At 40.2% G+C, this 23,321-nt stretch overlaps 2 protein-coding genes across 8 annotated transcripts in view; one reads left to right on the top strand and one right to left on the bottom strand.

Moving 5' to 3' along the window:
- CRACD (capping protein inhibiting regulator of actin dynamics) overlaps positions 1-12,971 on the top strand; it is a 282,732-nt gene extending 269,761 nt beyond the window's left edge. The window contains exons 12-14 of the mRNA XM_040491488.1: positions 916-1,106; positions 1,687-1,849; positions 10,688-12,971. Coding sequence (XP_040347422.1) covers positions 916-1,106; positions 1,687-1,849; positions 10,688-10,848 — 515 coding nt within the window. The 3' untranslated portion in view covers positions 10,849-12,971. The remainder of the gene's footprint in view (positions 1-915; positions 1,107-1,686; positions 1,850-10,687) is intronic.
- Positions 12,972-15,942: 2,971 nt separating this feature from the next.
- The window catches only part of AASDH (aminoadipate-semialdehyde dehydrogenase), a 44,533-nt gene continuing 37,154 nt past the window's right edge, over positions 15,943-23,321 (bottom strand). For 6 of the 7 annotated variants that reach the window (XM_040482961.1, XM_040482970.1, XM_040482998.1 and 3 more), the window contains 4 exons: positions 21,112-21,275; positions 19,893-20,015; positions 19,055-19,186; positions 16,433-16,999 (listed from right to left, as the gene is read on the bottom strand). In XM_040482961.1, coding sequence (XP_040338895.1) covers positions 16,610-16,999; positions 19,055-19,186; positions 19,893-20,015; positions 21,112-21,275 — 809 coding nt within the window. In that variant the 3' untranslated portion in view covers positions 16,433-16,609. Of the gene's footprint in view, positions 16,340-16,432; positions 17,000-19,054; positions 19,187-19,892; positions 20,016-21,111; positions 21,276-23,321 lie in introns of those variants that run through there. The other variant, XM_040482980.1, reaches the window with a different exon arrangement.

The raw sequence follows: 23,321 nt of genomic DNA, 5'->3' as shown, positions 1-23,321 counted from the left end.
CCCCCCCCCCCCCCCCCCCCCCCCCCCGCGCGGGCCCCCCCCCCCCGCGGCGGCAGGTCTCCACACCATCAGCCCGCCCTCAGATACTAGCTGGCTTTCTTACATTTCATATCATTCATATCAGTTCTGATGCTGTCTACCTGTCCCACAAGACTGTCCCCACTTCAGATGCCATTCCCACATCCAGGTCATCACCTATGCTTCTGACCAACTTAAATCGGAGATTCCCACGACTGCCTCCTTGAGTTCAGTTAATTTGGAAGAGCTCCTCACAGAACTCAGGGAAACATTTTACTTATTAGATAACCAGTTTATTATAAAAGGATGTAACTCAGGAACAGCCAGATGGAAATGATCCATAAGGACAGGGTATGGGGAAGGGGCATGGAGCTTGCATGCCCTCAAAAGACACCTCTCCCCACAAATCTCCATGTGTTCACCAGCTGGAAACTCCCTGAACCCTGTCCTTTTGGGTTTTGATGGAGGTTTCACTATTGGCATGACCAATTAACTCATCAGCCATTGGCAATTGAAATCAGCCTCTAGTCCTGCTCCCCTCCCCAGAGGTTGGGGGGTGGGAACGAAAGATTCAAACCTGATCACATGGTTGGCTCCTCTGGCAACCAGCCCCCAGCCTTAAGGATGGTCCCAAAGTCATCTCATTAACGGAATGAGGGACACCTTATGCTCTCATCACTTAGGAAATTCCAAGGGTTTTACTGTGTTCTAGAAATGGGCATGAAGACCAAATGTATACTGCTTTTTAATTTTTTTTTAAAGTTTAATCTCTACGCCCAATGTGGGACTCGAAGTCATGACTCCGAGATCATGAGCCACAGCTCTACCAACTGAGCCAGCCAGACGCCCCCAGATACATCATATAAATCGTAACAGCAGTCTTTTTTTTGTCCCCAGAAAAGCCTGTTCTTCAGAGCAGGCACTCGTTAGATGGCTCCAAACTTGCGGAGAAGGTTGAAACTGCGCAGCCACTGTGGATAACGTTAGCACTGCAGAAACAGAAGGGGTTTCGGGAGCAGCAAGCTACTCGAGAGGAGAGGAAGCAAGCCAGGGAGGCCAAACAGGCAGAAAAGCTCTCCAGAGAGAACGTGAGTAGCCTGGTCTTCAGCTTTATCTTTTCCTTCTCGAGTTTGGCTATCTTTTAGGTAGGTCACAAGGGTTTAAAAAAAAAAAAGCTAGCTGGGAGTGGTGAATGCTTAGGGTAGAGCAGTAAATAAATTGACAACCATTAAACCAGGGAAGTGTTTTCAAGTAGTAATTTTGTTTGGTTTCCTTGTGCTCTCAGTTAGGTTAACCTGATTTGGTAGAGTCCGTGATTATTAGCAGTGATCCACACACACTGCAGTTATGTGAGAAATAGGAAAGTGAATGCATCTGAGCAGTGAGCTGGGAGAAGAATCAGGAGTCTTGCTCTGTGGCCCTGATTTTATAGTCTGTTCACTGGGACTCCTACAAAAGTGGCTTTCCCTCTTTTGGGACCTTTGTCTTGAGCTGCTCCATGGCTGGCGTCATGGTTGGCCACACATTGCTCCCAAGTGCAGTCCCGTTTCTCCTTCAGAGGCAGAGGTTGGGGGCTGGCAGGCAGAAGCCCCCCCAAGGCCTTGCACGGTCAGTCTTTCCGTGTCCTGAGGTTGAACACACACTTGCCCTGACTCTCTGCCCACCCAGGTCGGTGTCATCCTGCAGCCTGGAAGCAGCAGTATCAGCAGAGCAGGCTCCTTGCACAAGCACAGCCCACAGCTGGAGGAGAAGAAGCCGGAGACCGCAGCGTCCAGGCTTGAGCGCAGGGAACAGCTGAAAAAGGCCAACACTCTTCCCACATCTGTGACAGGTAGGGAGAGCAGGTCGGATTCTGTGTAACGGTGGTGACAGGCTTGTCTTCTCACAGCCACTTTACATCCTTGAGTTTGGGAATGGGCACAGCGTGCGAGTCTCTTCACAGCCCCCGAGGTCAGCTTTGAGAAAGCACTTCTGGTAAAGACCACCAGCAGCTCCCCACCACCAGTGGTATGGTGGTAAATGGTTAACGGTCACCCTCCAGGGACTGGGGAGACCTCTGATTTTAGCATTTGAGTTTTCGTGGGGTAAATCCTCCCACTGCAGCCAGTTCCAGGCTACCAGTGTGGTGTCACCTGGCTCCCTAAATTCCTGGACATCAAACAAGCCCTCCCTCTCCGACACCCCGCTGCCTGTAGCCCCAACAAAATGAGGTTTGCTAACTTGCTCTCCTGTAAGGGAGACCATGTACCAGAAGAACCACCTAAAGAAAGGAAGAGGCAAGATTATCAGAGGATTTGGGGGGAAAAGGGTGAAATTTAGGTAAAATTTAAGCGATGTGGGGTTTTGACGGGCTCAGAGCAGCACAGGGTTGTATGTAAAGGGGTTCACATCAAACCTGAGCTGAAAAGTGCACTCAGGGTCTAGTTTCCTTTGACACAATAAACTTAAATTTGTGGAGGCTAAATCTGAAAACCCCTGCTTGGGGCTCTGCACCTAGCTGGAACTGGAAGCTGCTTCTCTGAATCAGTGACCCACAGGACTCAGATACTCCAGGCAAAGTGGGAAGGTCTCTGCTCACTGATGGGGATTCAGATAGCAAGTTTCTGACCACATTAATTAACAGCAGGTTTTCCTATTCATGACATATAAAAGACACACATTTAAAAAAATTCTTTATTCTATTAAAATGATTAGTCATGTATCCAACTATTACCTTGTTACAAATCACTTGAAGGAGGGATATGAATGGGAACAAGCTTCCTCCCAGAGGTTAACAGGGCCTGTTTTCCCTTCTGAGCAACCCTGTTCCCTAGAGGGCACCCACCCCCCAGATCTAGACTTTGTAATGCCTTTGTTACCTGCCAGCTTGGGTATGGAAATGGAAAGAGGTCTCAACCCTAACGCTATACTTAATATTTTGGTGAGGAGAGAAAAAGCCTTTATATTTGAAAACCACTTTGGAGCACCGTATAATTTCTCAATAACCTCCATGGGCATAATTTCATTTGATCTGACACCCAAGAATTGAAGGTTCTAAACAAACGGGTGTGCCACCAAGATCATTCTTTGAAAATAAAGTTCCAGAGTCAGAGATCACATACCTTTCTCTGACAGACTTCTTGGACGCTCTAAAGAGTTAATGCAGTTCAGAGTGGCTACAGCTTAATAAAGCAAACCTTTATTTTTGTATTTGTCTTTTCAGTCAGTATTTGTAGAGTTCTCATTCTGTGTAGGCCATCGCCACGGGCAGTAAATAGGACTCAGAGAGAAGCCAAGATCCCTCACCTTAGGAGGTCTCTAAGATCTGATAAAACAAGTGTTGGAATTGTGAGGCCAGCCTAGAAGTCTAGAGAGCCGGCAGGGAGTGGAGGCCCCCAGCGAGAGCTTGGTACAGAGGGGAGCTTCTGACCTCACCAGTTTGAAAAAAAAAAAAAAAAGATAAGTTCAAACTGCTGGTTTGATCTTTTTCTTCCTGGAATTGACTGGTTGTATAGCTAGAATGACAACATTTACCTTTTATTTCTTATTATCATGTAGGCAGAGCTGTGCACAAAAACCTAGGCTTCTAGAAACTGTGAAATTAAAACCAACCATATTCTAATTCTGTATGTAACAGTTATGATCACCCACTTTCTTCCCCTAATTGTTCTCACTAAAGATGCCCAGTGTTTCACTGGGTTTTCCTTTCTGAATCTTTTACTTTTTTTTTTAATATAATTTATTGGCAAATTGGTTTCCATACAACACCCAGTGCTCATCCCAACAATGAGCTCATCCCTTGTCAATGCCCATCACCCACTTGCCTCTCTCCTCCACCAACCCTCAGTTTATTCTCAGTTTTTAAGAGTCTCTTATGGTTTGCCTCCCTCCCTCTCTGTTTGTAACTTTTCCCCCCTTCCCCTCCCCCATGGTCTTCTGTTAAGTTTCTCAAGATCCACGTATGAGTGAAAACATATGGTATCTTTCTCTGACTTACTTCACTTAGCATAATACCCTCCAGTTCCATCCATATTGCTTCAGATGGCTAGATTTCGTTCTTTCTCATTGCCACATAGTATTCCATTGTGTACATAAACACAGTTTCTTTATCCATTCATCAGCTGATGGACATTTAGGCTCTTTCCATAATTTGGCTATTGTTGAAAGTGCTGCTATAAACATTGGGGTACAAGTGCCCCTATACATCAGCACTTCTGTATCCCTTGGGTAAATTCCTAGCAGTGCTATTGCTGGGTCATAGGGTAGTTCTATTTTTAATTTTTTGAGGAACCTCCACACTGTTTTCCAGAGCGGCTGCACCAGTTTGCATGAATCCATTAGCAGTGCAAGAGGGTTCCCGTTTCTCCACATCCTCGCCAGCATCTATGTTTTCCTGATTTGTTCATTTTAGCTGCTCTGACTGGCGTGAGGTGGTATCTCAGCGTGGCTTTGATTTTTACTTCCCTGATGATGAGTGACGTTGAGCATCATTTCAGGTGTCTGTTGGCCATCTAGATGTCTTGTTTGGAGAACTGTCTATTCATGTCTTTCATTTCTTCACTGGATCATTTGTTTTTCAGGTGTGGAGTTTGGTGAGTTCTGTATAGATTTTAGATACTAGCCCTTTATCCAATATGTCATTTACAAATATCTTTTCCCATTCCGTTGGTTGCCTTTTAGTTTTGTTGATTGTTTCCTTTGCAGTGCAGAAACTTTTTATCTTGATGAGGTCCCAATAGTTCATCTTTGTTTTAATTCCCTTGCCTTTGGAGACAGGTCGAGCATGAAATTGTTGTAGCTGAGGTCAAAGAGGTTGTTGCCTGCTTTCTCCTCTAGGGTTTTGATGGTTTCCTATCTCACATTCAGGTCTTTCATCCATTTGGAGTTTATTTTTATGTATGCTGTAAGAAAGTGGTCTAGTTTCAATCTTCTGCATGTTGCTGTCCAGATCTCCCAGCACCATTTGTTAAAGAGACTTTCTTTTTTCCACTGGATGTTCTTTCCTGCTTTGTCAAAGACTAGTTGGCCATACATTTGTGGGTCCAATTCTGGGTTCCCTATTCTATTCCATTGGTCTGTCTGTTTTTGTGCCAATGACCATACAGTCTTGATGATTACAGTTTTGTAGTAGAGGCTAAAGTCTGGGATTGTGATGCCTCCCACTTTGGCTTTCTTCTTCAATGTTACTTTGGCTATTCAGGGTCTTTGTGGTTCCATACAAATTTTAGGATTGTTTGTTCTAGCTTTGAGAAGAATGCTGGTGCAATTTTGATTGGGATTGCATTGAATGTGTAGATTGCTTTTGGTAGTATTAACATTTTAATAATATTTATTCTTCCAATCCATGAGCATGGAATGTTTTTCCAATTCTTTGTGACTTCTTCAATTTCCTTCATAAACTTGCTATAGTTTTCAGCATACAGCTCTTTTACATCTTTGGTTAGGTTTATTCCGAGGTATTTTATGGTTCTTGATGCAATTGTAAATGGGATCAGTTTCTTTATTTCTCTTTCTGTTGCTTCATTATTGGTATATAAAAATGCAAGATTTCGATACATTGATTTTGTACCCTGCAATTTTGCTGAATTCATGTATGCCTTCTAGCAGACTTTTGGGTGGAGTCTATTGGGTTTTCCATGTAGAGTATCATGTCATCTGCGAAAAGTGACAGTTTGACTTCTTCTTTGCCAATTTTTCTTTTTAATTTTTTTTTAATGTTTATCTTTGAGAGAGGGAGAGAGACAGAGTGTGAGTGGGGAAGGGACAGAAAGAGAAGGAGACACAGAATCTGAAGCAGGCTCCAGGCTCTGAGCTGTCAGCACAGAGCCCGACACAGGGCTTGAACTCACAGACCCTGAGATCATGACCTGAGCCAAAGTTGGACATTTAACTGACTGAGCCACCCAGGCGCCCTCTTCTTTGCCAATTCTGATGCCTTTTATTTCATTTTGTTGTCTGATTGCTGATGCTAGCACTTCCAACACTATGTTAAACAACAGCAGTGAGAGTGGACATCCCTGTCATGTTCCTGATCTCAGTTTTTCCCTATTGAGGATGATATTAGCTGTGGGCTTTTCATAAATTGCTTTTATGATGTTTAAGTATGTTCCTTCTATCTTGACTTTGACGGTTTTTATTAAGAAAGGATGCTGCTGGGGCGCCTGGGTGGCGCAGTCGGTTAAGCGTCCGACTTCAGCCAGGTCACGATCTCGCGGTCTGTGAGTTCGAGCCCCGTGTCAGGCTCTGGGCTGATGGCTCAGAGCCTGGAGCCTGTTTCCGATTCTGTGTCTCCCTCTCTCTCTGCCCCTCCCCCGTTCATGCTCTGTCTCTCTCTGTCCCAAAAATAAATAAACGTTCAAAAAAAAGAAAATTTTTTAAAAAGAAAGGATGCTGTATTTTGCCAAATGCTTTTTCTGCATCTATTGACAGGATCATATGGTTCTTTTCCTTTCTTCTATTAATGTGATGTATCACATTGATTGATTTGCAAATATTGAACCAGCCCTGCAGCCCAGGAATGAATTCCACTTGATCATAGTGAATAATTCTTTTTATATGCTGTTGAATTTGACTTGCTAGTATCTTGTTGAGAATTTCTGCATCCATATTCAGCAGGGATATTGGCCTGTAGTTCTCTTTTTTTGCTGGGTTTCTGTCTGGTTTGGGAATCAAAGTAATGCTGGCTTCATAGAATGAGTTGAGTCCCGAAGTTTTCCTTCCATTTCTATTTTTTGGAACAGCTTGAGGATAGGTATCAACTCTGTGTTGAATGTATGGTAGAATTCCCCAGGGAAGCCAACTGGTCCAGGACTCTCTATTTGTTGGGAGATTTTTGATAACTGATTCAGTTTCTTCACTAGTTATGGGTCTGTTCAAATTTTCTATTTCTTCCCATTTGTCCAGTTTGCTGGCATACAATTTTTCATAGTATTCCTTGATAAATTGCTTGTATTTCTGAGGCATTGGTTGTAATACATCCATTTTCATTCATGATTTTATCTATTTGGGTCATCTCCCTTTTCTTTTTGAGAAGCCTAGCTAGAGGTTTATCAATTTTATTTTTTCAAAAAACCAACTCTTGGTTTCATTGATCTGCTCTGCAGTTTTTTTAGATTCTATATTGTTTATTTCTGCTCTGATCTTTATTATCTCTCTTCTTCTGCTGGATTTGAGGTGTCTTTGCTGTTCTGCTTCTAGTTCCATTAGGTGTGCAGTTAGATTTTGTATTTGGGATTTTTCTTATTTCTTGAGATAGGCCATTTTCCTCTTAGGACTGCCTTTGCTGCATCCCAAAGGGTTTGGATTGTTGTGCTTTCGTTTTCATTTGTCTCCATGTATTTTTTTCTCTAAATGCCTGGTTGACCCATTCGTTCTTTAGTAGGATGTTATTTAACCTCCATGCTTTCGGAGATTTTCCAGACTTTTTCCTGTGGTTGATTTCAATTTTCATAGCATTGTGATCTGGAAGTGTGAATGGTATGATCTCAATTTTTTTATATTTATTGAGGGCTGTTTTGTAACCCAGAATGTGATCTAGCTTGGAGAATGTTCCATGTGCACTCAAGAAGAAAGTATATTCTGCTGCTTCAGGATGTAGAGTTCTAAGTATATCTGTCAAGTCCATCTGGTCCAGTGTTTCATTCAGGGCCATTGTTTCTTTACTGATTTTCTGCCTAGATGATCTGTCCATTGTTATAAGTACAGTATTAAAGTCCCCTACAATTAACACATTCTTACCAGTAAGATTACTTATGTTGGTGATTGTTTTATGTATTTGGGTGTTCCCGAATTCAGTGCATAGATATTTGTAATTGTTAGCTCTTCCTGCTGGATAGACCCCATAATTATTATATAATGCCATTCTTCATCTCTTGTTGCGGACTTTAAAGTCTAGTTTTTCTGAAATAAGTATGGCTTTTCCAGCTTTCTTTTGACTTCCAGTACATGATAGATAGTTCTCCAACACCTCACTTTCAATCTGAAGGTGTCCTCAGGTCTAAAATGGGTCTCTTGTAGACAGGAAATAGATGGGTCTTATTTTTTAATCCATTCTGATACCCTCTGTCTTTTGATTGGAGCATTTAGTCCATTTACATTCAGTGTTATTATTGAAAGATAGGGGTTTAGAGTCACTGTGTTATCTGTAGGTTTCATGGTTGTAGTGATGTCTCTGGTACTTTGTGGTCCTTGTAACATTTCACTCACAGAATCCCCCTTAGGATCTCTTGTAGAGCTGATTTAGTTGTGATGGATGAATTCCTTCAGTTTTTGTTTGTTTGGGAAGACCTTTATCTCTCCTTCTATTCTGAATGACAGGCTTGCTGGATAAAGGATTACTGGTTGCATATTTTTCCTGTTCATCACATTGAAGATCTCCTCCCATTCCTTTCTGGTCTGCCAAGTTCCAGTAGATAGGTCTGCTACTACCCTTATGAGTCTACCTTTGTATGTTAAGACCTGTTTATCCCTAGCTGCTTTCAGAATTTTCTCTTTATCCTTGTATTTTGCCAGTTTCATTATGATATGTCGTGCAGTAAATTGATTCAAGTTACATCTGAAGGGAGTTCTCTGTGCCTCTTGGATTTCAAGGTCTGTTTCCTTCCCTGGATTAGGAAAGTTCTCAGCTCTGATTTGTTCAAGTACACCTTCAGCCCCTTTCTTTCTCTCTCTTCTTCTGGAACTCCTATGATATGGATATTGTTCCATTTGATTGAATCATTTAGTTCTCTAATTCTCCACTGGTGATCCTGGACTTTTTTTTTTTTAATCTCTTAGCTTCCTCTTTTTCCATGTTATCTTCTAATTCACCTCTTCTCCCCTCTGCCTCTTCAATCCATGCTGTGACCGCTTCCATTTTGCACCTCATTTATAGCATTTTTCAATTCATCATGACTATTTTTTAGTTCCTTGATCTCTGCATCAGTAGATTCTCTGCTGTCTTCTATGCCTTTTTCAAGCCCAGTGATTAATCTTATGACTATTTTTCTAAATTCTTGTTCATTTATATTGCTTATATCTGTTTTGATCAATTCTTTAGTGGCCACTCCTTCCTGGAATTTGAGGAGAATTCTTCCGTTTCGTCATTTTGGCTAGTTTTCTATCCCTTGTGAGTTTTAAAAGCTTGTTATGTGCTCTGCACCTGTGAGCACTGCTTTATTAAAGAGGAGGTCATACACTGTCCAGGGCCTGGCCCTTCAGGAGGTGTGTTTTGGAGAGTTACTTGCTCTCTGTTGTTGTAACTTTGGTTATTTTATTTCCCTACTTGTAGTGATGTTTTGGACCCTCCACCAGGTGTGCTTTGATTTGTTCCTTGAAGTAGCTGTGGAAAGGAAAACAGATAAACAGGAAAGAAAAACATGCAATCACACAAATGAAACAAACAAAAACAATCAAAAAGCAAAAAACCAGAAACACCAGCTACAAGTAAAGAACAGGGTGGAGGTGGTGCTGATGGAAGAGCACATACAAAGAGAGAAATGACAGGGGCAGGGTAAAGGAAAAAATAAACATTGACCAGGCAGAGAGACTAAATAGCTTAATTCAGAGAGAGAGCAAGGAAAATAAGGGAGGAGGCAGAGAAAAAGAAATGAAGATAAAGTTATCTAGAGAAACTATAGGCTTGATTATTCCAGAGAGAGAAAGGAAAGGAGGTGGTGTAGAACATGTATCAAGAGAATGGATTAAATATGTCTGCTAAAACAAACCAACAACCAGAGTACCCAGTCTAGAGGAGGGAAGAGATAAGGAGAAAAGGAAGGAAGAATATATCTAAATAACAAGAATTGTCCTAGAATTAATCCAGGCAATGCAGCAGCACTAGTCTGGAGGAGGGGGCCATCTGGTTCCTCAGCATCTATCCCACTCCAGTAGACATGCAGTTACCTGGCATGAAGGGGCGTGGTTTGGTGTAGGCAGGTCCCACCTCCACTGTGGGCCCCAGGGACCCATCCCTGAGGCCCCACCTTGGTCGTGGTGGGGATAAAAATGGCGACCTCCCAGCCTCTTCTCCACTGACTGGTGTCCCAAATCACTGCGCCGTCCTCGCTGTGCTGTGGGCACAGATGAGGAGGTCTGTCTCGCTCTGCCAACTTCCATGCCCTGGTACTTGGCTGGGATTTAAACTCCCGCTCCATGCGCCCCAGCCCTGGGGAAGCGCCTATGTTGTCCCAGCTGGTTTTGTCCTGTGCCACAGTACTTCAGGGAGAGGACTGCTTTCTCCTACTGTGGACTGCGTCCCTGACCTGCCCCCGAACCCGGCGGTGGCTCCCCTCCTCCCCAGGTGCACAAACAGGGCAGCTGGCCCCAGTACGAAGGCCCCAGAGTTAGAGATGGGATCCCTCTCCATCCTGGTCGGAGGTTTTTCTCTTGTCTAGATACAGTCCTACACTTCCCAGCCACTCTTTCTCTTCCCTTTGTCTCTCTGCAGAAGAGGATCCTTCCTCTCCATGCCTACACGGCCCGTTTTATCTCCCCCAGTTCACAATCACCCACCTACAGCCCGTCAGGTTGTCCCAGTGTCTCCTTGTTAGACTCCTGTCTCTTTTCCTTCTAGACTGTTTGAGAGACATGGGAAGTATGGATCCCCCTACTTTTCCGCCATGTTGGCTGGCCCTGAAATCTTACCCTTCTGATACATCAAAATGTGGTTCTGACTTTTATTCTTATTCTTTTCCTTCTAAACACGATTCAGTGGAGATTTCGGATTCAGCTCCCCCTGCACCGCTGGTCAAAGAAGTCACCAAGAGGTTCTCAACCCCAGACGCTGCCCCCGTGTCAACAGAACCAGCTTGGCTGGCGTTGGCCAAAAGGAAAGCCAAGGCCTGGAGCGACTGTCCACAGATCATTAAGTAGAGTGACTCTTAACCCACTCCTGTTGCCAGTTATTGGCTCTTCTCTTGCCCTTGTTATTTATTTTTTATATGAGGTAAAGAAACCAAGCTAGGGAAAAGCAGCATGTTTTACAGGCTCTAAAATAACTGTTTAGAAACGGAACTGGTGGCGTTCCTTGTAAAGAGTGTATTTGCACAATCCTAGGTCCTGGTGCCTTGAGCTCCTCCTCGTTCTCAAGAGAAAATTCCATCCAAGGGACCACACGAAGCAAAATCTCCAAACTAAGAACTTCTTACAAGAGCCTACCATGCCCATTCTACAGCGCTCCACACATAACACACCCACACACCATTTAGAACAACATGTCCTTTTGCCAATATTTGTAATGGTTTGTGATTCTCTACTCCAGTTTACCCTACCATTTGTTTGGTGGTTTCTTTCCTTTTCTACGGTAATGGTGAAAGAAAGGATCATATAGATAGAAACAATAATTCCCATTCTCCTGAATGCAGTGAGTAACTAGGTATCATAACAGTCTGGCTGCCACCTCTTTCCGTGTCTGCTTTTCTGAATTCTCCCTGGTCTGAAACTGTAACATGCACAGGTCCACCACACTGCTATTCTACAGGTCCTGCCACACCAGGACTCCCTTAAGAACATATTAAACATTTGGCCCAGTTGGCTCCTAGGCAACATTTTTATTTACCATCATGAAGAAAGGAAGCAACATATTCTCTTTCCATCTCTGAGAATCCCCATCTAGTGCAGTGGTACTTAAGATGTCCTGGCTCCATCCCAGTCCTACCTACCAAATTAGATCCTTTGAGGATGGGCCAGGACTGTCTATTCTGGCAAAACTCTTCAGACGAATTCTGATACATCCCAAAGGTTGAGAACCTTGGGATAAACTGCTTCCAGTGTAATCTAGCTTTTAAAACTCTGAAAGGGAGGCTCATTTCACCCCAAGAAGCAAAAATGAGAGAGGAAAAATAACCCATCCCCCAAACCAGCCATTTATTACAAGATAGGAGAGGCTACTGACATTACATATCTCTGAATATTCCCTTAGGTCTTTAGGGAAAATTGACAGGAAGCCAAGATTTGGAGCCTTTGTACTAAGGACTTCCTATGGAAAGTTTCTTTCTTTATCGTAATTGAATGATTCATATTTAGAGTCAAATGTTCAAGAGCATTTATAATTTTGAGCATTCACCTTGCTACCTTTAAAAACATCTCAGAGTCTAAAGTGGCCTTGTTCCTCCACACATGTGGTCCAAAGAAGGGACATGGCAAGCATGAAGCATAGACATACCAGCAAACCCACACTTTCTATTTCATGGTGCCGGCATATTCAACTTTTCTTAAGATTCTGACTCCACAATACAAGTACACATCCTTCACTCAGTGCAAGGGGAATCACATTCCTTTTTCCTCTCCTACAAAAACACATTTTATCAGTATCCATCATGCTGAGCTCCCTCAACATGCAATGTGCTATTATTCTGTCATTTACCATATAGAAGGCATCTTCTGGAAATGATGGCTCAACCTCATGGTAGCAACTGGCAAGTGTGGTCAAGCGGATAGTTGTACTCTTGCAAGTCGGATTTAATATTATATATACTGGATCAGACTGTTAAGAATCAGTGTAACTTGAATTTTTTTATTCCTGTGGGAAGCAATTAATATTCCAATGCATGTTTTCCACACTGATGTTCATTTCTAAATCAAATATGTAGGCATTTGTTAGTTTTCAGTGATTTCATTACTAACATAACACCTTTTTGAATGGCAGTCTTTCCACCTAGAGCCCTGGTATTCTAGTGCTACAGTAATTCTTCCAAACTTTGTCTTTCATCCTGCCAGCTTTGGATAATACCACAGTAAGGGTGGAGAACAGGGGGAAGAAATCAGATCACTGAAGAAGAATACTTAGAAGAGTCAACTCTCTACTGGCTCACATACCACATAGGAGAAACGCCTTAGTCACAAAGCTCCTATGAAAGTCTTTAGAAGTTAAGCGTACACTGGGGAAAGGGACAGAGCACTTACTTTCAACCACTTCCTGAAGGGTACATGTTTAATATTTCATGTAAAATGACTCCAAATTGCACTAAATACCAATGAAGTGTTATTTTGCTTTAGTTGTGCTGCAGTCTTTTCTGATTAACAAACTATGGGGGAAATTCAAAACAAAAACTTTTTTTTTAAAATCAATGATTGCTATGTTAAATTTTTTTTTTAAACTTGAAACACATACTTCTCTTGGCAAGGTTAACAGATTAACCCTGTTCATAAACATATATAGAGAGTTTTTGTTTACTTTTTTAATTTTTCAAGTGCAATTGTTTCTTACACATTAATTACTATTATCATTTTAGCCAGTTATCAGCAAATTATAGTATGTATTCATTGTCTCTTCTTGTGACATTTAGTTTAATTGCTTATTTTAAAGCAGAAACATTAGTTACAGTGTCTTGCAATATTTTTAACCAATAATAAGTAGAGACAACAATGAAAAATATCTTAGTGTGATTTTAATATTATTTTGAGATTTTTGGTTGTATAAAGTTTTAATGTAAAATGTCCATTATTGAAGGAAAGAGATCTTTCAATAAAAAATACATACAAGATCTTCACTGATGGAATTTCCTTTTCAAGTTGAAGTTTTTACTATTTTCAATGACTATAAGCAAACTCATATAGCTTTTGTTGAGAAAGAGAAATTTCAAGGCATTTTATGTGCTACCTTATATTTTTTACTAGGTGTTTTAGAGATAAGTAATGAGTAGGGGCAAATAAAATGTTTATCTCCGTCCTAAATTGGAATTGAATGATCTGCATCCCAGACAAAACAATCCTACAGCCTCCTTACACAACACATGGGCCCCAGAACAGCAACAGTGGCTGGAGCTGAGAGAGCTGAGACCTTGTGAAAGGCAGCTTAGGGTCCCAGGCCAGACCTACTGACTCACAGGCCTGCACTAGGGCCAAGTGAGTGATGTGAGGCATTCATCTTGGGTGCCACAAACTATGTAATCAAGAAAAATACTATTTTCATACAGTATTATATATATAGTATATATAGTATGTATGTATATATATAATATACATTATATATACAATTATATACAAATATATGCATTATATATATACAATATATATACATTATGTTATATATAATGTATATTATATATAGGTACTATATATAATGTATATTATATATATATGTACTATATATAATATATATTAGTACTTGGGGCGCCTGGCTGGCTCAGTCAGTAGAACATGTGACTCTTGATCTCAGGGTTGTAGGCTCAAGCCCTACACTGGGCCTAGAGATTACTTAATAAAATAAAAATTCATACAAATTCCAACATGAACAATTATCAAAATTTTAAATAAGGACAGGATCAGTATTGCTGATTTTTCTTTTTGCCTCAGGTTCCATTATGGCCCAGCAAAACACACTTTCAGCCCTCTCAACTGTTAACGTGCATTTCACTCTAACAAGAGCTTCAGGTGGTTAATACATTAAGATTTAAGAAGCACTGGGGGCATCTGGGTGGTACAGTTGGTTAAGCATTGACTTTGGCTCAGGTCATGATCTCATGGTTCGTGAGTTTGAACCCCACTTTGGGCTCCGCACTCTCTCTGTCCCTTGCGAGATTCTGTCTCCCTCTATGTCTCTCACTCTCAAAAAAAAAAAAAAAAAAAGATTTAAGCACTGATCTAAAACTTGGCAGAAGAGATGTTGTTCTTTTTGACCAGTCTGTACCTCAATCCCCACTCTAGGTTTGGGGAAATCTCCCAACTCATGGGTCTTGCACTCACCTCCCACCACCAAAGATGAAATGCCCGATATGTGCTTTCCTGTACTCTATCAGGGGCATGGAACCTGTTTCACTTAAAATTGGAAGAGACTCTGAATTTGTCTCCCAGTTGAAATTAATGAGGAAGTCTGACGGTGGTGCGTAACTGTCTATCTAGCATTAGTGGTCTGAGCATTTAGAGGTTCAAGAACAGCAGCTGTGTCTTCTCCAGGCCACAGTCATGCTGATTTCAGGCATTCATTATTCCTGGCTGTATAGCTCTAGCCCTTGTTGCAATTCTCCAAGCTATTCAATATTCTTTTTAAAAATTCTTTTCTGCTTAAAATAGCCTAAGTTGACTTCTATAGCTTGCAACCAAGGACTCTGGCATGTCTGATATTTGAGACTTTACTGACGAATAAATGGACCAGTTAAATGATACCACAGTTGACTGTAGAAAAGGGAAGGTGAACAACAGGATACATTTTTGTTACTTTAAGTGCCTGAGCACAAGTGTCTGGGATGTAATATGCCCTAAATAGTTATTATTATTACTACCACTAGTGGCTAAATTCATAGTACCATAGCAAAAAAAACAAAAAAAAAACAAAAAACAAAACAAAACAAAAAAAAAACTGCTTTATTACCTGAGCTAATATATCGTGAAATTTCAAGGAAAATTGAGACATTTTTTCATCTGAGTAATTTAAGTGACATGGAAAAGAAGATGACATAACTTCTGCTCCAGTGATCCCTGCTGCTACCACCTAAAACTCCCTACTCTAACATACTACCCTAAAACTTAGTGGCTTAAAACAACTGCCATTTTATTATTTCTCAGGATTCTATGGGTGAGAAATTAAATGTCTGGCACCAGAATGGCCTGAATAGCTGGGGGCTGGCTGGAATGCATGTGTGGGGCTTCACCTGTCCTTGGTTCTCTGGCTTCCTTGGTTTTCTTAGTAAACGTCAGGGCCATTCCCTCACGACATGGCCTCTCCGTCTAGCTGCCAGACTTCTCATGTGGCAGCTCTGGGATCCCATGAGAGCACAAGTGCCCAGCCCTTCTTAAATCTTGGGCTCAGAAGTGACATTAGTGTCACCTCCACTGCATTCTGTTGGTTAAAGCAAATCATGGACCAAGCCCAGGTGCAAGAGGAGACTGCATACAGGGCCTGGCTCCCAGGAGGAGCTATAATTCACCGGGGGCAACTTCATACCAAGCAAATGCAGGTATAAGCAAAGGACTATGGCACTGGAGAAGCAGGTCCAGCCCCAAACCATACACATTAAGAGAATCAGGACACTTAAAAGTACATAGAGTTTTTTCTTTCCTGGTTTTTGTTGTGTTTCCTACCTCCAAGCCAGTGAAAAAAGGACATACAATCACAAAATCTAATAAATTGAGAAATACAGACACAAAAATATTCATCAAGATTTGTATATCAAAAATGGAAAAAAGAGGATAAATCAAAGGAACGATTATAGGAAGAGAGATAAATATATACATAGATATAGTTCAATACTGGTATTTTGTTCACTTAAACATACTAAATAAGGAACCTAATTTGATAAAAAACATCCTACCTCTGAAAACCTTTCATTAATAGATCTCACTGTAAATAAGTAAATGGTGTATTACATCATGGACTGAGTTTTTAACCCACCAAGTAAACTCTGATCTTCTTTTTCACAGAAGTCTATAAAAAAAAGAAAAAAGCCCAAAGTAAAATATCCACAGCCTAATTCAAAGAGTGCTACTAAATAAATTGATGTTTTTGTTCTGTAATTCCTTTTAAAAGCATTTGTTCCGCTATAGGAAGTAAAATATGATCACTCTCCAATAAAGTATCATAGACAAGTTTCTTAAGCAAAAATAATCTTTAGTATAAAATAAGACTAATCCAAATGTTCTGTAACGATAAAATATTTTCAGATATCTCAGATAATTGAATAAGGACTGTACTTGATTATATTTGATGTCCACCCAACAAATCCAGACAATAAACATAATTATTTCTACATCCAATAAGAAGCATTGATTCCCAGACCACAGGAGAAGAAAAGACTTGTCCAGGAAGTTCATACACACTTTGCAATCGTCCACTCTTAGATTCCAAGATCCACAGTTTCCCATCAGTAGATGCTGCTGCCAGCAACATTTCATTGCTACAATCTTGGTAACAGAAAGCAAACGGTGTCGCATACACCTGGGAAGTAGTTTCAAATTTCCACTGGAGGTGACCTTTCATATCACAACAGTAGATAAAGCAATCATGGGAACCAAAAAATATTTCTTGCTCTGATGCTGAGGTACATGGGGATGAAAAGATTGGTTCACTGGTAGAGAACTGCCAAACCTGAAGGACGAGAAAGGCAAAAATAATTCATCTAAGTTCAACAATTGTCCTGTAAAGCTTTATGAAATTCTTAATAAAAATGTAAGCAATGTAAGCTATTCAATGGTAACTACACACAGAGAGAGGAAATAATGGCTTTTTCTGAAAAGTAGCATTCTCAAATTATACCTCTCTTCCCAGTGGTAAAATCTAGAACAAAATACACTGGAGTGTTCTTACTACATGAGTCACTGCTATGCAGAATATGATGAAATAAAACTAATTTGAACCCCATTCAAGAGCAAGCTATTACTATTATGTTCAGAGACACTAAGTTCAAAGAAAACTACACTCAGTTTTCAATGTATCTTATTAAAAACTACATCTTGTTCTATTCTCCTAATGTAAGAAGATGGAAGTGACTGAAAAGGAAAATTTATGTGCAATAATTCAAATTAAAGGTTTAAACAAAAAGCCATGAGTTGTGTGTCTGCCTGTGGATATATACTCTCTACTTATTTTAAAGGTACCATAGACAAACCTGTCGGCCAATATTTTGAAGAAAAGAAGGAAAAGGCACAAGTCTAAGGTAGTGTTTACAGTAAAAGCAGAATAAAAAGCAAACAAAATGAGAACAGTGGGCATCTTCATGAAACAGGATTTGTAATCTTAATTCTGTCCACTTGGAAAAATCATTTTCATCTATGGTTCACCCAAAAAAATAGGAGTAACAGTATCTGCCTCTTCTTACTTCTTACGAATCTAAAGGTGAGAATATGTTCAAATTATTTTGTAAGTAAAAATATTAAGTGAACATCATAAAAGATCTCATCACAAAGTAATTGTCCCACATCAAGGAACTGCCAGGCCAGGCAGAGTGAAAGTAGAATAAAAAGCACCAGAGCAACACTGGCCACCACTGGGCTAACTCAGGGTGGAGTTAGCACTCTCTCAAGTATACAAATAGTCCCCAACATCAAACCTACAGCAGCAGTTGGGCCACCAGTGATAGTCACTTGTGGATAAAGAAGTGGAGATTATCCTCCCCCCGCCCCGCAAAAAAAAGACCTAATGTAATGCCGAAGAAGCCTACCCTGCCAGTCATGAAGTTGAAGATGGCACTTCATACAATGCAATTTGGGTTATGCCACCTATTTTGGTTTTCATAGAAAAAGCAGGGGCATCTTTAAATGTTCAAACCTTGAGGTGCCGGGGTGGCTCAGTCGGTTAAATGCGTGAGATTCTTGATTTCGGCTCAGGTCATGATTTCAGTTTTGTGAGTTCGAGCCCCACATCAGGCTCTGTGCTGGCAGCACGGAGCCTGCCTGGGATTCCATCTCTCTCTGTCTGCCCTTAACCCACTCATGCTCTCTCTTTCTCTCTCAAAATAAATGTTCAACACCTCAACAGAAATTATAATAAAATTGCCTAAAAACTGGTAAAGTTTTTGTTTGTTTAATGTTTATTTTTGATAGACAAAGCATGAGTGGGGGAGGGACAGAGAGAGAGAGAGAGAGAATCCAAGGCAGGTACCAGGCTCTGAGCTGTCAGCACAGAGCCCAACAGGGCACTCGAACTCATGAACCATAAGATCATGACCTGAGCCAAAGTCGGACGCTCAACTGACTGAGCCACCCAGATGCCCCAAAACTGGTCAAGTTTTTAAAATTGGGGGAGGGCAAGGTGCCTGGATGGCTCAGTTGGTTAAGTGTCTAACTGTATCTCAGCTCATGATCAGGTCACGTTCATAAATTTAAGCCCTGCATCCAGCTCTGTGCTACCAGCACAGAACCTGCTTAGCATTCTTTCTCTCCCTCCCTACCCCACTTACTCTTTCTGTCAAAATAAATAAACTTTAAAAATAATTGGGGGAGGGCACAAATAAAACAGTGTTTGAATCTTTTCAATCTACTATACTCTCATTCCAAAATTAAGAAACCTGTGGCTTGACAATTAAAATCAAACTAGTTTTCAATACAATGACTTAAATGATGATGTTTACAATTTTACTTCAGTTGTCACCAACTATTATGACTTTGAGAAAGATAATGTAAAACGGAACCAGAAATTTTTTACCTGTTCTCCAAAGTGAGTAAAGCAGAGTAAATTTCCATCTACACAGCCAATACAAATATACTGTAGGCAACACCGTGGAGAAGAAAAGAGTGGTTTTCCACAGGAATGTTTCCAAACTGTGTTCCCAGTGGCCTGCCATGAGCAAAAGCAATTCACAGCATTTAAATTATATTACTAATCAATTACCCTTTATGAAACAAACTCATAAAATCTCCCAGGGGCAAAGTTATAAACATCAGAAAGTGCTATAATGGCATGTTGATATCATAAATGAAGCTAGCATACATATACACAGCTATAAAATTAATCAGTGCTCTTTATAAGAGGTGAGATAAAAACGTACAATAAAACCAGGATATAATTAGAACATAAGATCTATCCTTAAACTATTCTAAGTTTTAATATGACTGAGAAAATTCTACCAATTTAAAAAAAAACAGATCAAAGACATACATAGAACTTCTATCTTCATGTCAATCATTTTTAAGGAGTTCTGGTCCAGTGAAAGCTGGACTATAGTTAATTAAAAACTACTTTAGGGGGCACCTGGGTGGCTCAGTCAGTTAAGCATCTGACTCTTGGTTTTGGCTCAAGTCAACATCTCACGGTTTCATGGGTTCGGGCCCCGCACTGGGCTCTGCACTGGCAGTGTGGAGCCTGATAGGGATTCTCGGTCTCCCTCTCTCTGCCCCTCCCCCACTCACACGGTCTCTGTCTCTCTCAAAATAAATTAATAAACTTAAAATTTTTTAAAAATACTTCAATTTTTCAGAATTCAAAGCAAAAATAAAACATTCAAGACAAATAATAAAATCAATATATGTTATTTTATGCCTACAGGATTTATAGCCAGTAACAGGCCTCCCAGTGTAGCCACATATAAATGATGTGGTATCAGGCTCAAACAAGGGGACGAAAAGACAGTTCCTCCACATTTTAACTTCCAAACACACTTCTTTTTCTGCAAATAAGAAAACAAATTAATTGGTTTCTGCTGGTGGTTAACAAATCTACATATCTGATTTCTCATATCACCTCTATTTAATTAATGTAAATTTTTATTCTTAGTATAAAAGTAATACAGTCTCACTGTAGAGATTCAAGTTAGTATAAAGATTACAAAGACCACCCAGAGAGAACCACTGTAAATATTTCAGCATTTTCCCTTTTGATCTTTTTGGGACATACAATAGTTTAATATAGTTGAGATCATTCTGAATATATACTGGCATCTAATTTAGCTCATTTACTTGGTAAAACTCTATTACTTTAATGCATAATATCTCATCTGAACATAAAATTATTTCTCTACCTTATCACTGAAACTTGTTTCAAACTAATTTCATGGTATCATAAACAAAACCTAGTAATAGACATCTCGGTGCACATAACTGTCCATGTTTCTGATTACTTTGGCAGGATAGAATTCTAGAAGAAGAATTTTACTGAATCAAAGGATATGAAGTTAGCTGTGGCCCAACTGTTTTCTTCAGAGACTTCACTAGTTACAATGCACCACCCCCCCAACCAGCATTTAACATATTCTGGTCTAATACTATCTGGTTATCTATCATGTAGTTTAAATTTTCAATCCTTTGATTACTAAAGATAGGAAACATTTAAATACATTTACTAGACACTTCTTCTTTGGGGTCTTTTATGTTTATATTCCTTGTTTATTTTTCCATGTGTTTATAATTTGTGTTTGTTCTTCCATTTATTCTTATAAATGAATCTTAACTCTGTCACATTTGCTTCAAATGGTTTTCCCCAACTTATCAGGTCTTATTGATATTTTTCCCTTTGTGATTCTTTATATTGTCAAGATGGTAATTCTAAGCTCTTTAGATTTAAAAACTCTGAGTAACAAATTTATTTGTGAAAATCTGGTAAGGATGTTAAAAATGTCTTAAGATATTAAGACTGTTAATTAACTCATTCTTCCCAGACCGCAATGCTAAACTTAGGGAAGAGTGAATACCGGCCCCCCCTTAGTCAAGAGCACTTGACAGTGTCCTACTCTTCTAAGCTTATAAGAAACTGATGAGGTTTCTCACATAAATATCTAAAGCATATGCATGCTGGTCATGAGATCCAATGTAAAGGAGTCCTGTGGTTGGATCCATGGTTGCTGAGCTTTTGACAGCATCCTTGGTAGTAAACATCCAGTATTCTTCTCCACTATTACTTTTCAGAACATAAACTAACCCATTATAACAGCCTGTTGGGAAACAAAATACAAAAGAGGAGATTTAGATACATCACCAGAGAATAATTTAGCCTAAACCATGACCATTTATTTATATTTGACGCTCTTTATGTGTACTACTATGTTCAGCTCAGGTTTAAACTTCAGCAATGTAAAGCAGAAAACCAAATAGTAATCACTTGTAAAAATACCTACTAGTAGGTATACCTCATTTTGTTTTTAAAGTACCATAAAGTGCTTCACTACTGAGAAAACAATGAAGCACAGTGTAGAAGAGAGGCTTTGACAGACCTAGAATCAAATCTCTTCATGGCCATCATTGGGCAAATTACCCAGCATCGCTGAGCCTCAGATTTTCTCCTGCATGTGGACACATCTACTCCAGTGTTATTGTAATAATTAAGATAACATGGATTAAAGGGCGCCTGCATGGCTTAGTTGGTTGAGCATCCAACTCTTGATTTTGGCTCAGGTCATGATCTCATGGTTCGTGAGTGTCGGGCTCTGCATTGGGCCCCATATTGGGCTCTGTGCTGATGATGCACAGCCTGCTTGGGATCCTTTCTCTCTCCATCTCTGCCTCTCCTCCACTTGCTCTTTCTTTCTCAAGATAAATAAATAAAATATTTTTTAAAAAGATAATATGAATACCCAGTGCACAGGTGTTCAAGAAATGCTAACATTAACAATAGCTAACATTTATTGAGCTTTTACCTTGTGAAGTGTTATATCTGCAGTTTACAGATGACAAAAGGAAGCACAGACAGTTTTACTAGGGTAAAACTACCCAGCTGACATGTGGGTGAGCCAGGATTTGAATCTAAGAAGTCCAGCTTCAGAGCCTATGCACTTAACTACTATAGCAGACTGCTTTTCCCAAACTGCTACAACAGGTGAGAAGCTAGGGCAGGAGTTCCTGACTTAGTGTAGCCAGAATAACTCAGGCGACAGTAGGCGTGGTCAAAACCTACAGAGTGAAGATCACTCAAGTTCCCTGCAGTGGATGTAAATCAGGGCAAGCTGATTTTGGGCACTGGTCCACCACTCTTTACATGACTCTGCCTATCCATATAACCACTGCTGCTCATTTGAGGCCCAATTCCAGAGTAACTGCAGTGCTGTTTTCTTTCTAGCAGTTACTACTTAGTAGCAAGAAAGTGGCCTTCTTAGTTATGGTGAAGAAAAATGTCCTACACAGTGAAGTACCCCAGGATTCAGTTGGGTAATGAAAAATTTCCTTCAGTTCATTTCCAGAAGAAAATCTTTGTGACCTTGGGTCAGGCAAAACTTTCTTGGCTAGGACACCAAAAGCATGATCCAGAAAAGAAAATAAATGATAAACTGGACTTCATTAAAATTAAGAACTTCTCTTCAAAAGACATTATGTTAATGAAAGAAAGAAAAAAAAAAAAGCCACAGCCTAGGAGAAAACATGCAAAACACTTATAGATAAGGGGCTTGTATCCAGAATACATAATATTCTCAGATCCCAACAAGAAAACAAATATAACAATTTAAAAAATGGGCAAAAAATCTGAAAAGTCATAAAAGATACACAGATGGCAAATAAATTAATAAAAAATACATCATTAGTCACTAGGGAAATGCAAATTAAAACCACAGTTTTAACTCAGTTAAGTGTCTGACTTTGGCTCAGGTCATGATCTCACAGTTTGTGGGTTCGAGCTGTGCACTGTCAATGTGAAGCCTGCTTGGGATTCCCTCTCTCCCTCTCCCTCTCTCTCAAAATAAATAAACTTAACAATCTAAACAAAGAAACAAAAAACCATAATGAATGTCTGACTTTTGATTGCAGCTTAAGTCATGATCCCAGAGTCATGGGATTGAGCCCCACATCTGACTCTGCACTGAGCATGGAGCCTCCTTAAGATGCTCTCTCTCTCTCCCTCTGCCCCTCTCCCCTGCTCACTCTCTAAAATAAAAAATAAAGCCATAATGAAATACTACACAATAACAATCTGACTGGCTAAAATAAAAAGATTTTCAAACTGACAATACCAAGTACTAGCATGGATGTGGAACAGCTGGACCTCTCAT

The sequence above is a fragment of the Herpailurus yagouaroundi genome, unplaced genomic scaffold (assembly GCF_014898765.1).
Source record: "Herpailurus yagouaroundi ecotype Mexico unplaced genomic scaffold, PumYag 28, whole genome shotgun sequence".
NCBI lineage: Eukaryota > Metazoa > Chordata > Mammalia > Carnivora > Felidae > Herpailurus > Herpailurus yagouaroundi.
Note: the sequence above shows the minus strand (reverse complement) of the source record. Positions and strands in the feature narration are given on the sequence as shown.